General features: G+C 42.9%; 1 protein-coding gene across 1 annotated transcript in view; it reads right to left on the bottom strand.

Moving 5' to 3' along the window:
* The window catches only part of mfn1b (mitofusin 1b), a 20,118-nt gene extending 4,738 nt beyond the window's left edge, over positions 1-15,380 (bottom strand). The window contains exons 1-15 of the mRNA XM_008293702.1: positions 15,240-15,380; positions 14,668-14,825; positions 13,389-13,524; positions 12,724-12,886; positions 10,568-10,692; positions 10,354-10,462; positions 8,546-8,653; positions 8,124-8,277; positions 7,778-7,845; positions 5,610-5,731; positions 5,220-5,346; positions 4,035-4,139; positions 3,348-3,450; positions 1,786-2,012; positions 266-448 (exon numbers count right to left, since the gene is read on the bottom strand). Coding sequence (XP_008291924.1) covers positions 266-448; positions 1,786-2,012; positions 3,348-3,450; positions 4,035-4,139; positions 5,220-5,346; positions 5,610-5,731; positions 7,778-7,845; positions 8,124-8,277; positions 8,546-8,653; positions 10,354-10,462; positions 10,568-10,692; positions 12,724-12,886; positions 13,389-13,524; positions 14,668-14,815 — 1,878 coding nt within the window. The 5' untranslated portion in view covers positions 14,816-14,825; positions 15,240-15,380. The remainder of the gene's footprint in view (positions 1-265; positions 449-1,785; positions 2,013-3,347; positions 3,451-4,034; positions 4,140-5,219; positions 5,347-5,609; positions 5,732-7,777; positions 7,846-8,123; positions 8,278-8,545; positions 8,654-10,353; positions 10,463-10,567; positions 10,693-12,723; positions 12,887-13,388; positions 13,525-14,667; positions 14,826-15,239) is intronic.
* Between the last annotated feature and the right edge of the window lie 511 nt (positions 15,381-15,891).

Genomic DNA, 15,891 nt, shown 5'->3' with positions numbered 1-15,891 from the left:
TTTGGGTTCTTGACTGATTCCAGCTGCTGTAACAAAAGAAGTTCCTGCAGAGGATTAATAAAGTTTCCACCGATCGGTCTGCCGTTAATGTAAGTGGAAGGTTAACAGTGTGAATACACCACGTTTCCCTTCTTCATAGACGACATTTTTATTATTCTTTGTTTCTTAAAGTCAAACTCAGGAAATCCTTCTGAGCTACAAAGCGACAAATATCTACTTTGAAGATACAGAGATCGCACACTCAGCGCTTTTTAAAAGGCCGTACCACTCCTCCCACGATGACGACGCTCATCGAAGTGCGTGAAGTCAGAGACGCCACGTTGGTGGCCACGGCCAGCATCAGGTCCTCCTGCGTCATGACGGCTGTCTCGCTGTTGGGCGGCGGCGCTGTGATGGAGGACGGTCCCGAGGAGGGCGTCTGTGCCGGAGGCAGCGCCGGTCGAGAAACCTGAAGAACAGAAACATGAATGAACCCTCTGAATTAGGTTGTATATCAGCCAGAAACTGTAAAAACAACAACGAAAAATAGCTTGTGTTTCAACTTTCTGACAGTCCTTGAACTAACCATGTGAGATTTGCGGTGTGTTGGAAAAATTAATCAAATTAAGCTCAAAATTGTGATTTTTTAATTTGCTGCCACGCTTGTCCTCCTCTCTGCTTTGTGGACACGCAGCCTGCAGTTCAGCCGAAAACTCTGGATTTCCTTCAGGCCGAGTCCGTCGTGGTTTTTCTATTGCAGCATTTTTTGTTTCTCACAAACTCTGTTCATCAACTTTTGGTGAATTTTTAAACAAGACCTGTAGAATAAAGTGATGAAATATGTGAGAAATATATATTATGTACAAACTGTGCAATGCCATCAGACGAAAAAAAGGATTTTTCATCAGATTTTGTTTGGTTTAATTCACAATTTGCACTAAACAGATTCTGTAAAAAGATAAAAACTCTGAGCGCAACATCAGCGACTCAGTTTTCAGGTGAACTGCAGGTGGTGTTTTCACAGGGCAGAGAGGAGACGAGCATGTAAACACATCTAAAAAGTAAGCAGTGAATTATCAAAAGAGTGAAGAAAAACGTGCAGTTTCATCAGGAAACCAAACCTCAGCTTGAAACCGTGACATTTCATCAAAGTCGCTTTATTCCACGTCTCATTTAAAAATGTTTTAAAGAATAAATCGTTTGCATGAACTAGATTCTGTAAAAAGCTAAAAATTCGGAGCTCCTCAGCACAACTTGTAGTGAATCAGCTGCGATCAACAATCAAGTGACAAAGATTCAGAGTCTCAGGTGAGCTGCTGTTTGAGCAGAGAGGAGACGACGAGGAGGACTGAGAGGGAAGTAAAACAGACTTTATGAGATAAATCCATGATTCAAAAACAGTGAACAGAGGAGCAGGTTGTTGGAGGACGGATTCAACGCGAGGGAACATCTTGGAGAGTTGACGTCCAGAGGAGAGTAAAAAACTGTTTGTAATGGTTGTAAAATGTAAGTAGCTGAATATCTACAGTCATTATTCCTCTCTAGTGTCGGTAACACACGTGGAAACTTGGAAAAAGGTTGTGCATGTTGATTTCAGGTCTTTTTTCAAAATCTTTTTCCATTTTTGTAAAATTAATAATTGATTACTGTAATCATAAGTGTGTCATACAGAACAAAAGGTTTCACTAAAAGGTGCAGGAAGAATTCGATGAGCAAATAAATGAAGTCTGGCTTCTGGGGGTTCAGATAGTTTCAGCTGTTGCTGCTAAATAAGCAGCCAGCGGTCACAGTTTATTCATGACGTACCTGGAAGTTCTGGTCCACCAGTCTGAGAGCTCTCTGAGCGTTGGCAGAACCGAGGAAACGGTGGACCAACGACGTCCAGCCCAGAGAAAACTGAAACTCGATGTTCTCCTGGAAGTCGCTGCAGAGCGTGGCGCAGTTCAGGTCGTAGCTCAGGTCAAACTTCCTGCTGGGCACCAGCATGTGGACCTGGCTCTGGACCGTGGAGGGCAGCAGCGGGAGCATGCTCTCTGAGGAGAGACAGTCACAGCATCAGCGGCAGGCCGGCCAGCGTTTCTAACTCAGCTTGTGTTGTAAACATGCGCTCATGCACAGGAACGAGGTTTAACACCGGACGGAGCATTCCAGGGACAGACCGGTTATCGGCCTGGCTCATCATCATGGACGATATTTGGCTATTTTTTTGATAAACTGCTGCTTCAGGTGTGATGCTGCCTCCTCTCTCTGTGGTCTCAGAAAAGCTGCAGAAACTGAACAAGAGACCAGGAAATGAGCTCCTCTTAAGGCTAAGCTAATGGCTAGCAGATAAATTAGCAGGAAGCCACAGATTAACCTGAAACAGAGTCTGGAAAACTGGAATCAATGAAGCTTTAAGATATGAACCATAGTGGGATATAAAAGTGACAGAACCGAGAAATATTAATAAAATAGAGAAGACAGAGCTGCAGGAGACAAACTGATCAATCTCAGTCGATCAAACAGAAACAGATCATTTAATCCCTCCTGTTTCTATTTTATATTTTCAGCTTTAGTCGCCCTTATTAATGAAGAAGTCTAGTTATGAATGACAGGTTCTCTGCTATCACATGCTGTTAAAACATCACATTTAATGTACGTCCATTCCAAGTGTCAAGCTATTTCTTGATCATAAATTATTGGTCCGGGCCTAAAAAAAAAAAACAACAAAAAAACCATATCGATCGATCCCACGAGCAACAATGTGAAATAAATCCATTTACTGTAGGGAAGAAAATCTGAACGTAATCCAAACGAGGAGCCTTGGATTTAAATATACCGGCTTTATCCTTAAAAATAAATAAATAACTGAAACGGCTATTTCCCAACAGCACCTGAAGCGTTTCCATCAGAGGACACATTAACACCTTTTCAGCTGCTGAGCACAGCTTGCCGACACGGTGACGCATTTCTATCATGACGGGACGCTGGACGACGGCGTTCGGTGAGGAGGATAAATATAGCAGCGATCTGGGTGTCGGAGACCAGATCCAGGTTCTGACTGGGTTTAATTAACAATGAGAGAAGAAGCAATGACGGAAAACAAAAGGCTGGAAATCTTAAAAAAAAAAAAAAAAGTCATTCAGTTTAGCTTTTAATCTGTTTGTTCCAATGACCTCTGATTTTGGTCAAGATGTAAAATATCCTAAATGATCAACTCCATATAAATGAACCAAGCGTGAAAATAACTTCAGTATATTTAATGAAGCCATGCAAAGTAACAGCACGACTTGTTTTCGGCAAGCCCAGAAAAAAAAGAACATGAAAGAACCAAACGAATTATACGAAGCTGAGCTCATTAATCAGTTCACATGTTTGCCGTCAGTTACCGATCATGTACTGCTGCGACGACTGGACGGAGGCGTTGATGGCGCTGGAGCAGCGGAAGGCCAAGTTCTTGCCCATCCCTTCTTCCACATGAGTCAGCAGCTCCTGCAAACACACAAACAGGAAACGCCGATCAGACAGAAAGTAGTAAACATTTACGCAGACTTCACGCCTCCTTCACTACATTTCTTCTAAGAATTCTGTGATTGCTCATTTTGTTTTGCACAAATATGTTGCATCTTTTATCCATTTCTTGGAGCAGAGCTTGAATTACTGGACACTCGAACATCTTAACTGAAAATAGCAACCTGTCAAATACCAAAAAAAGGAGCTCCTAAGTGCAAATACTGTATTACTATTCAAATATGCTATTCTTTTTATGATATGATAACCCTTTATTAATCCCACAGTGGGGAAAACAGCAGTGTTACAGCAGCAAAAAATAAAATAAAAATAAAAATAAACAAAAATTCCTCTGGATGTGGAAATAACATTATTGCACAGATTCTAGTACATGTATAAAAACTGGCATTGCAGTGTTTTTAAATGTACAGAACATTTCCAACGCACAGCTTTGAATGTGCTGACGTTACACTAAAATGACGGTTGTTGTTTTAAACTTTACAACCTGACGTAGGCCGTATGCAGGATAATCTGCTGGAACGGGTGGAGTTTTTGACTTTACTTACAGATTTGTAGATCTTGAGGACGTGAGGCGACGGGTGGAAGTCAGTGTGAAACTCATCGACTATGACGTGGAGCCGGCAGATCTCCTCCCCCATGGCGTTGGACACCTGAAGAAAACACGACGCGCTTCATCAGGTCGGGGCTCCAACTGTCGCGTTAAACGTTCTTTCATCTTCTGTTAGACTTATATTGAGTTTGGTTAAAAACTGTAGACAGTATCAGAGGTATTCATGCAGAAGCTGAATCACTGACTTACAGTAGAGCCGAAACAATTAGTTGATTTAATTAACGACCCCGATAACAGACGAGTTCACATAAAATGCTGGTTCCATCGTCTCTAGTGTGAAGATTTGCTGGTGATAATCCTCTTCAGATTTAAATGTAAATACAGTCGTGACTCGATAATCCGACGCTAAACGTAAAACCTTCTTTTATGTCGGATAGCAAGGCTGTCGGATTGTCAAGACGGAGGTCGAGATACGAGGAGGGCTTGATGCTGGAAGGCTCATTTGTTGTTAATTATTGTTCATAGTTGTTATAATAACTAGTCGGGCTGGTCCACATAGCACTTTCTGGTCTCTGGATGTTCAGGCCCAATTAATGATGAATATCTGAATATTCTGAGCAGTCAGGGGACACTTCCATCCCGGGGGAGCGCTCCAACGGGATGGAAGTGACCGGAACGCACAGGCAGTATTTGGCTGCTGATGCTAGTTTCCGTGTTTCCTTCACTGAGTGTGACGTCGTCGTGTCCTCTTCTGCGCATGCGGGACACTTTTGGGTCGTATGAAGTTCACACAGCAGATCACATACAAGTCGCATTTAACTGGAAATGTGAATGAACTCGCAAAAAAAAAATCTGAATTGAGCATCAAGTCCTGCAGTGTGAACGTAGCCAATCTGTGGGATTGTTCAGTCAGATAATACGTCGTGTCGGAGTCGGAATCCAAGGCTGTCGGTGTGTTAAGGCTGTTTTTCATGTGTTCCGTTCGTTTTTCCTAAAGACCTGTCAGATAGCAAGGTTTTAGGACTGTTAAGGGTCGGACTATGGAGTCACGACTGTATCTCCATTTGACCTTCTGACATAACACCTAAACCACTAAACAAGAAAAGTGAGCAGCTGAATCCACTCAGAGCTTCAGGAAGGTCTCGTGGAGTCTGTCTGGAGACATCATTACATCCGTTACCTTGTCCTCCACCTCCTCGCTGATAGCTGTGATCTTCTGTTTAATGTCACCGATCAGCAAGTTGAGCTGGTTCTTGACGAACTCCAGCCGGTCCATCTGGTACTCTCTGTCCTCCAGCGCTGCCACTCTGAAGGCCACCAACAAGAAATACCGTCACAATCAAGAAGATTTAAGCCGCACGCAGTAGAGAGAAAGAAATCCACTGACGACCAGTTCATTTATCACATTATTCTCAACTTACGGTGCAGCAACATATTTATTTTACTTCTATAAGCGCTTAATGGCTTTGACACAGGAAGACAGCATCAGTAAAATCAGATCTTTAACACATTCCTGACTAAAAAAAAGAAATAGCAGCAGAGAAAGAAACGTGCAGAGCCAGAGACTCACCTCTTCTCCGCCGCCTCAATGTTGATGGCGTCCATGATGCTCTTGACTTTTTCTGTGATCTGCTTTGCCCTGATTGTGTGCTGCTCAAACTTTGTTTTCACTGCTGACTGCGAGATACACTCCTGCGAGGCCATAACACACAAGTTACTGTGACAGCTGCAGCGGCTGCTGCTGGACGGCGAGAACGAACTCGCGCGCTTCCAGGGACGAACAGAGGACGAGATAGACGCCTGCTGCTTTTGACTTAAGACAGGAACAAAGAAATGGAAACACAGGCGTGGAAAGGACGGCAGCAGGGCGTCTATCTCGAGTCCCACAGCCCACGTTTGGTCACAGTAATGTGTAGGTGAAGCCACGGCGACATAATGAAATCATATGAGGTGAAAACAAACAAGAATGCAACAGAGAGACATTTAAAAAACAAACATATTGCAGAAGTTGGACTGATGTGTCGTTTTAGGATGTTTCTTTCATGTTGTTGTCTCACTTTCTCAGCTACTTATGATCCAAATGATCGGTTCTCTTTCACATTTCTTGATCCATTAGAGGCCACAGACAGATCACATCTCAGGAATCTAACATTTTAAAATGAGAAACCTTCAAATTTTCATGGAATCAAACCCTGTCTTTACCACTGTGACCAGCATTTTCTCCATTTAATGTGAAGATGGTGGCAAATTAAAGGATAAACCTGAACCGCTGATCCCTCCGGTGTTTCTTTTAAGACATTTTTCTGGCATGTTTTGGATCCACTTGTCACCTTTATCCTGCGCTGAAACATTTCTACCGTCTAACCCCATCCATACGGCAGGAGGGGTCGCTGAATGGTGATGTGAATCATTTACAATACAACCAAAATGAACATCTAGAGGGCATTATAGTGTTGAAAACAGCAAAAATGATTGGATGTACAGTGTTCCATCCCTCCAATAGAGACCTGGAGAATCAATGCCAAAGCGCGCTGAAGCTGCTCTGGAGGCCCACAAGACTCTTTATGTTGGCTTTTCCTTGTCTATACTTTCTACAATAACTGCTCTATAAAGTGGTTCAGCTTCCCTTTTTTACTCTCATTCTTCTGAGTCAGGGCTGTTAATACAAACAGGAAGCTGCTTTACATCTAAAGCTTGACTTTAACTATAAGGAACCTACAAGAAAACAACGTCAGTGCCATCAAAAATACACCTACTGACCTAGAAAACGGCCATTTTCAGTTTTTTTTTTAAAATCAGTTTTTCATTTTTGCACCAGAGTAACTGCAATTTAAGAAGCACTGCACGGTAAATATTAAACGATGAGGCGATCAACTTCTCGCACGAAGAAGATTATGATGGAAAACAAACGATTGTTGTCCAGCTTCTTCACTAAAACGACAAGAGTTTGTTTGGCTGAAAAGATGCAGAGTGTTTAGTAGGTTTTGTGTCGTAGTTGATCACAGCGCGTCACCAAATTAAGAATTAAAACTTCAAGTCTGTCGATAACTTCCTCTCAGGATGGACACATTTCACCTCCTTCAAAACATGCAACAAAACACAGAAATAGAAAACTGAGCGATCAAAGAGACAAAAAATCAAGGTGAAATGGAAAAAAACACACGGATGCCCTCACCCAAGTGAATCTAGATTTCAGCAATGAAGACGCAGGTTGATGAAAAGGCACAGTGATTGGTCTACAAGGGTCTGTGGATGGCGGCTTAGAAAAATTAAACTCTTAAACAGTGAGTCAAGCGGGCGACTGCTCGGGTCGGCTGTTACTGTTAGGAGAAGGGCTCTGGCTGCCGCTCGACAACAATCTCCCGTCACACACTCTGACAAACACACACAAACACTTTTAGTCTGAATTCCTCAAACACCAAAGGAGATTGTGCAACCGGGACGATAAAGTAAGCTCCGGTTCACGGCCTGATAAAGCAGCCTCTGTTTGCATCGGCCGCTCTGAATGAATGGACCTCGTTTCTCCTCATATCGAGTTTCCTTCTCCAACTTATTCTCAGCAGCAGCAGCGTTTATTTATCCACACAGCTGAGATCTACATGTAGCCTTCAAGTTCTGGGCTTCAACAGACTAAACCCGAGGCTGCTGAGGTGCCTGTCTGCTCGTCAGTTTATCAGTATTCATTTAAATTTACTCGAAAACTGGTTAATTTTCTTCAAAACACACAAACAAACACACCTCAAACCTCCTCTCAAAGCTCTGGAACTCCTTCAGTCTCTCCTTGAAGCCTTCAGCGAGAGCGCCACCTGTTGGACGAAAGAATCACATGAAACAAAGGCCACTCGTTAGAAACAAAACTCTTCATTTAAATCCTTGTCTACACTGTTCACTAAACATTCATTCCAATCCTCTGTAACATGCAAACTCTTGAAAGCTTCCTATTAATTTAAGAAAAACACAGAATCTATTAAACTTGTGGGAGAACGCGCCTGCATCCGTGGTCTCTGTACCAGCAGGTTACATCCAGTTTCTCCATCCTGCTCCTCCAACACTCAGATACAGCATCTGTGTTGGGTTTCCTCACCTGTTTCAGGCATGCCCTGCGCACGCTGCATCCGGGAGTTGAGCACCTCTTTCGCAGAAACGAAGAAAATGCGGTTGGGTGCCTGCTCACGATCCACAACTTTCAGCTCCTCGACCAGGAAGTTCACACAGCGGTCCGTGTGCTGCTTCCTCACCTGGAAAAAGAAGCGTTGCATTCTCAGGGAGCGTCCTTTTTTTGTAAATTCAGAATAAGAAACACAAAACATCTATAACATAGTTGCAAGGCTGAAAACAGCCTTACAAAATACAAATTTTCAGTTCAAATAAATTACATAAAAATCCAGTTTTGTTTCAGCCGTCCAAGATGATGTTGTTTTTACGTTTCTTTCAATGTTCTGTTACACGTGTTCCACAACATTTAAATGTTCTGAAATGAGATCAAAAGCGACATGTTTAACTCACATCCTCCATGTATTCTGGCTCGTTCGCCGAGGCGTCCCAGCGGTTGTTGAGGATGAAGATGTTCGGCTTCGACAGACGTTCGTTCACTTTGTGGAAAAAGTGCTTTTCCTGAACGGAAGGACGTGAAAAGAGGAAGAGTCAGTGGTGATGACGGCGTGTCTGAGCCGCTTCAAAACAAAATGCACCAACAAGTCGCACAGAAGTTGTACAAAAATGTATATATATATATTCTCATAAATTAAAAGTGACTGAGCAGCTGCGAATATTATCAAGTGTCATCATGCTATTTTCTTTTTTCTTATAAATGCCAACGATATATAATAATAGCACATCACTGGTCATCGAAACGAGGCTGTAATGAGCCCTAATGAGCCTGTAAAGTCTCATAAACTGACTTTAAATTCCAAATAAGTCAAAGAACCTTGGAGAAACTCCGTCAGTTTCAGTGACTTAGTAAACTAAATGTTTAATTATCCTTCTTTGTATGATTCCCTTGTGGCCTGACGGGTCCTTGTCATAAGATGGTTAATTAAAGCAATTCACGAGTCGATTGTTGCCGTTTTAAGCTTCAGACTATCATTAGAGCGTTGGTCAGCTGCCCGAGTAAAAATAACGAACTGAGCGACGAGTGGGCGATGCCATAATCACGGGTTCGGTCGTGGGACTATTATTAAACGGTCACCTCGGGTCCTTATCTGACTCGGAGATAATTGCAGGTGATAGTTGGGTTTCAGTACCGAGCTGTGCAGGTGCAGATTTGCAAAATCCGACTGGTGCATGACTCAGAGAAGTTAAAAAGCCTAACTTAAAAAGTCACTTTCTATTTTTCTCTCCTGTTTTTGTCTGCTTTAAAAACACCAAGACAGCAAAGATGGTTCAGAAAGATGTTCACGGTTTGCTCATTTAATCAGAATTGAACTCCACACTGACGCACGCCAGAGCTGTTTAGAACTTTACTCACTCAGACGATTTGCGTGTATTTCCATTTGAGGGAAATGTGAGTTTGCTTTCCCTTTAAGAGCTGCAGCGGGTTAAGCAGCTCTGTGATTGAGTGCGTTCGGCTTCACATTGCATGAATGCCTGAGCGGACAGAAACAAGAGCGGGGTCTGTCTGTGGCCCGACACAGGCAGCCCGCCTCTAATCAGCTCAGCACAGGGAACGTCCACACAAATACAGGCACAAACAACTGACTGACACAATCGAAAACTTAGTCTGCCTGCTCCTGTGAGCTAGGACATTTAAAGGGGTTGAATTACTGCATGACTGGACTTTTAAAACCCAACATTCAGAGGTAACAGGCTATAAACGGCCAATGTAACACCTAAACATGTGTGCAATAAACATAAAACATGCAGTAAACCTGAAATCATTCTGTCTTTTAAATATATACACATCATAAAATGTTAAAGATGGACATATTTCTTTAAAATAAACAAGTTATGTGTAAGAAAAAATAGCTGCTACCATGCAGTGAACCAAACTCAATGCTTTTACCACAGCACACATGCCCGGTACAGATGCCGGTTAGACAACTAAACAGGTCTGATAAGCCACAATTAGATCAGTTCAAGCAAGAATAGCAAGACAATAGCAAGTTGCACAGCTCAGAGGACAGTGGAGATTCCTCTGGGTGGTGTTATTATGTTTGTTCAACAGTCAATTGTGATATTAAAAGCCATCAAGCCTGTTTCCAGCTCAGGTTATTCAGCAGCTGCACATGACAGCGCAGGTGAAGTTAATCCCTGATGCGGAATGACAACAATGGCCGATATTCCACCGGATACGGACCAATCAGGAGCTTCTTTACCGTGTTCATGAGCGTGGACTCAGAGTTCGCCACCAGCACAAAGACGTCAGCGTCCAGGCAAAACTTGTCGATCCAGCTGTCCAGCTGTGACGTAACATCTGTTCCAGGGCTGAGGAGGGGAGGAAATGATGTGGATTTAATGTTTATTCACACTGCTGGACTGTTTTTAGGGCAACAGACAATGATGAAGCTTGTGATTAACAGATCCCGTTACCTGTCTACCAGCACCAGGTCGTCTCGAAGCAGAGCACACTTGGTCTTCGGCCAGAAAACACGCACGAGACAGCCGGCGTCCAGACTTTCATCCATGTGCAGCGCGTGAGCCAGCTGGTTTACAGTCTGCAGAGGGGTTGGAAACACACACTCACGTTACAGACAGTCTTGCAATAACTTCTTTCTTGCAATGTTGATTTGCAATGAAAGAAACATGCAGGCAAAAAAAGTGCATGATCATTTCTCCCACCATTCAAAACATTTTCCATCTCAGCCACGGTTTGGTTGTGGCCAGGACTAGCTACAAGTAAAAGCTTTCTTCAAAACATTACACTTAGTTTTTCTGTTTATTTCATATTCTCAAGAAGCACAAAGGATTCTCCAATTAATTGTTCCGCTTTCAATAAATAATTCAAGAGGAAAATGCCATCAAGAATTAGGAAACCAACATCATCTGTGACACTCTAAGGCAAAACTGATTAAGCTGCACATTCGTTCTGTTGAACTCGTGTCATTCAGAGACGTCTCCTACATCAGGCTTTCATTTCAGACACCTGACACTGCAGTAAACATCCTGCATCGCTGCCACAGTTCATACACGGCTGCAGGCTCGGATAGCCTTTCCTCTCACATTTTGGGTTTGTTGACATTCTGTGTCCTGAACTTGAAGGGAAGCTGATTCGAGCTAACAGCAAACAGAGACATCAGTTCAGACTCAGCAGGTGTGCCATCTATTTCTACTGCTTTCTTTTTTATATTACTTTCTGTAACTTTTCCACTAGTCCTCACAGAACTATGTCACAAACCTGAAACAGGCATTTTGTAAATAAAACCTACTTTGGAAAACAGTGTTTATTAAACATTAATGCAGAAGAATCAGTGCAGATATAAGCTTGGCTCACTGTCAACATGACGATTCAACCTAATCAGCTTCTTCCCCTCGACCATTCGATGTACGACAACACTGAAACAACAACAGTGGAAACCTTTAAGGCCATCGCTCACCCTTTAGATGTCCATTAGGAATGTATGTAATGTGTAATTGGGTGACGACAAATCAGAGCAACAGATGGTCTAATTAGTGATCAGGGCAGGATTCTAGTTACTCTGAAGAAGGAGTGTAAGATCGTCTGTTAAACAAGCTGCTCTTCAATGTGTGTATACCTGTGTAAATATATTTATGTTCCAAAGAGCTATGTTCGTACCCAGGGATCAACTGATAGGAGTTTTTAGGGCCGATGCTGATCATTGGTAAAGATTGGTAAGCGATATTTGGAACTAATATATATAAACTGTAATGTCATTCATAACTAGGCTCCTGCATTTCTGTCTGCTGTTCGTCTCTATTTTTTTAATCTTTGGCTGTTCCGTCCATATGTTACAGAATTATTAACTATTGTTTTCCAGACTCTGTTTCAGGTTAATCTGTGGCTGCCTGCTAACTTAACCGAGAGCCGTTAGCCACCACGAGAGGAGCCTATTTCCTGGTTTGTGTTTCAGTTTTTTCAGTCTCTGCTTGAGAGACGTTTCTGAGACCACAGAGTGACGACAGACAGTGAGAGGAGGCTGCATCAGACCTGATGCAGCACATTTATCAATGAGTGGTAAATTGGATTACTTTCTCCAACATGTGTACAAGGCCATTAACCACTGTGACCTGATCTACCGTCAGGACCTCCTCACCCCACAGTCTTCATTTCGGTCGCCCAGGTCTAGCACCCAGAACTCCTGAGTTATTCCTCGCACAAAGTTTACAACCATGGGGGACCGTGCCTTTTCCATACTGGGACCACGTCTGTGGAATCAGCTCCCAGGCTCCATTAGGGCCTCTGATGCCCTTGTTGCTCTCAAAAGCAGTCTAAAGACTCATTTATTCTACTCTGCTTTAAACAGGGCTCTGTTGGAGTATTTTATATATATGCTAATTATTTGAAATTTTCAGATCTTCCTGTGAAGCGCCTTGAGATGTCGCCTGATTTTAAAGTGTGCTATACAAATAAAATGCATTATTATTACTATTTAATAAAAATACCGATACAGATAATTGGAAAAATGCCAAATATCAGCCACTATAATCGACCACACCGATAATCGGTCCATCCCTATTCATACCAAAACAAACAGCGTGATCCAAAAGCTCATTTCATTTTCTTCTACCTTGATGCTCTGCTCCTCTTCAGAGCCCTCCGTCTTCAGGTAGGCCTTGTCGTCGTCGGTGCCCTCCACGCTCAGGAAGCAGTTGGTGGTGTGGCCGATACCGCTGGGCAGCACACGATCCCTCAGCATGGCGTTGATCACTGTGCTCTTACCATTACTGGTCCTGCAGACAGACCAAACGGACACACACCAGTCATGGAGCCAAACAATCTTCTGGTATGCTTAAATTCCTTTCGACTACACAGAACAAATAAACAGGACTTGGGTGTTACTACTTTAACAGTTAAAGAAACACAAGAGTGTTGATAGCCTTGGTAACATAGCAGTAAAATGTATGGATGTATTCTAATAAGGACATTTCAGATTTTCTCACACGCCCTGCTAATGTGTTCTGGAGTTCAGGCTTTTCCTCTGCATGCTGTCAAGTGCAACATGGTTTAACTACCCACTAACAATAGTAAATGACTCCTCTGCCTTAAAAGAAAATGAAAGTGAAAACACAGCTGCCTTCATGAGTATAACGGGGCGGGGCTACTGCACTCTGCACACCACAACAAGCGTGTATGTCATAACTGCTCTTATGAAAAAGGAAGTTTCACAATCACATCAGAAAGGCATTAAAATCAATATTCTTTTAAAATCCAGGGATGTATCGATGCATTTACCTGCCAAAAAAGGCCACCTTCATGTGCCTGCGTGCAAGAACCTCCTTGATGATGGCAAGTTTGTCGGCATAGGCCTGGATCTCCAACTTCTGATCCTGAGTGGCGATGTTCCCCAAAGCCTTATTCCCACTGATTTCTGTCAACAATAGAAAAAACAAAGCAAAAAAACAATGTCAATAAAAACATTCCTCCATCATCAGGTATTCCTACTTATTAAAGGTCCCATGTTGTGCCCCTCTCAGTATCTCAGGCCCTCAGAATGTGTCAGTTTGTCCACTTAAAATACCACAAATAAGATGATTTTTCACCATGACTGTACAACTCCTGCTTTTAGTCTTGTTGTAAGTGGCTGTTTCAGTGTCTGTGGCTTGAAATATATCCTGTAATTGGCAGCAGGGAACAAAACAGTTGGCTATAATAAGAGAGCAGGCTTTTCTTTTTTTCGCTTCTATCTTTCTCTCCAAGCGATGATTTTATATCACAGAATCCTTGTTTGTAACTTGTGTGTTTGGTGAGTTTGTCCGATGACATTGCGGTTATATGGTCAGTAGTTTGCAGAGCTGCAGCTGTCACACCGTTACATCCTCGTTCTGCTGTCTGACAACAGAAACTAAAAAATGTGTAAAGGAGAACAGCTTAATTTGGAATTCTGCTGTGTTAAAATGCAGCGTACGGGAGCACAGAGGACAGGAGAGAAGCTCACAGACGTGTGGGCGCAGACCACCAAGGCTAATAGTAGTGTTAGCCACAAACGCGCTAACACTAAAACAATAAAAGTAACCCTCAGGGTGTTCAGTTTCTCAGATGCTGGGAGTGCATGAACACTCTTGTGTTCACTCTTGCAGCCGGCAGCAGAACATTTGGTGAGTTTTGCTCGTGGCTGAGACATTTTCAAGTTTAGTAGAAGCAGCTGTAATAGCAAATAAACCTGATGGACTGTGAGGCAGCTGCTTGTTTTTAATGGTTCAACTGGAAGCAGAGAGGGGGCGGGGCTACACAGAGCTGGATGACTATTGGTTCATGGTGGTAGGTAACACTCATGTCAAACTGGCTTGTAAAGCTTGAAGGCTCTCTCCCTGTGGGAGCCCAGAAGAATGGCACAAGGTAAAGTCCTCATACCTTAATAGTTTTACACACCTCCAAATTTCTAAAATCCACAAAAAACAATAAAAATGGATTTCCACCTTCCAGGACCTTTAAGTTAATAACTTCACTTGAACATTTTGCAGTAATAAAAGCATTAACTGACAACACCCCCCACATGAGCAAAGCCTCTCACCTTCTACAAACTCTGAAGTCTCTTTGGCGTAGTTGAGGAGTTGTTCAAACACATCACTGATCTTCTTCTTCGCCACAACAAAGTGCTTCAGCGGGGAGAACTCGCCCCGGGCCGAGTCTGTCCGTCTGAGAGGGGGGGCTGCAGCCATGCTGTTCAATCTGCAGCCGGAGCGGTCAAAAGGGCATTTGCATCAGTAGACATTAACAGCACAGATAACAAGACGGACGTGTTTATCTCAGGATCGCAGCTCCGAAGGTGACTGTCAGCCTGCGGGGAGACTGAGGCGCTCGTAAAAGGTGTTTGCTAACGAAGTTATCTAACTGTCAGTGAAGTAGAGACACGAGGTAGCGGTGACATCTCCGCTGCACAGGACACACGAAGACACCGCGCAGTGTTTTGACACCCGCGTCTGGCTTTTCTGACATAATTCTGATGAATTAAAACACATGGAAATCTGATGTCAAACGAGCGGACGCGTGCTGCTACCAGGTTAGCTAACGGATGAAGCTAGCTAACATTTAAGCCGGTCTAAGCTAGCATGAGCAAGTAGTGTTGTTTTGTTTTTTTCTTACCACGATCCTGAGAGAAGCAGCGTCCTCTTCTTCTCATAACACAAACGGTATCGATCCGTTTAGACAAGAACAGACTGTCTGTCCTCGCTGAAGGATTTCTTGCTGTCAGTCTGGCTAACCTTCTGTTTGGGTCCTTCTTGTTCTTCTGCTGCTGAGATTAGCGGCAGACTGGACGCAGCACATGCGTGTTGCTGCCCCCCACAGGCCATTTGTAGAATTACATCGACACAGTTAAATCCTTACAGATGTGTGTCTAATGTTCTCTATATCCTCTAAAAATGTTAACATTTAAGGAATGTTGCCTAAAGTTTTAAAGAATGTTAATAAAAAGCATTTTTGGAACAAGACAATGTGTTAAACACCTGCAGCATCAGCCGACAGCAACACAGTGATAACTTCAGTAAACACTTATAAATCATCCTCAGCATGGACACAGTATTGATGAGGCTCTAACAGTAAATCCCATTGTGAACTTTCCTCACCCCAGGCAGGTGAGCTGTTAAACACAGCCACAGTTGATTAGCTGCAAGTAAATCTCTTTTTACAGCTGAACCTTGGATAATATTTTAATGTAAAAGTCTGACTGTTGGCTACAGTCACAATATTTTTCTATCATACTAAGTTTTTTTTATATTAAGGAGATTTTCTGTAA

Source organism: Stegastes partitus, unplaced genomic scaffold (genome assembly GCF_000690725.1).
Source record: "Stegastes partitus isolate 25-593 unplaced genomic scaffold, Stegastes_partitus-1.0.2 Scaffold904, whole genome shotgun sequence".
NCBI classification, from domain to species: domain Eukaryota; kingdom Metazoa; phylum Chordata; class Actinopteri; family Pomacentridae; genus Stegastes; species Stegastes partitus.
Note: the sequence above shows the minus strand (reverse complement) of the source record. Positions and strands in the feature narration are given on the sequence as shown.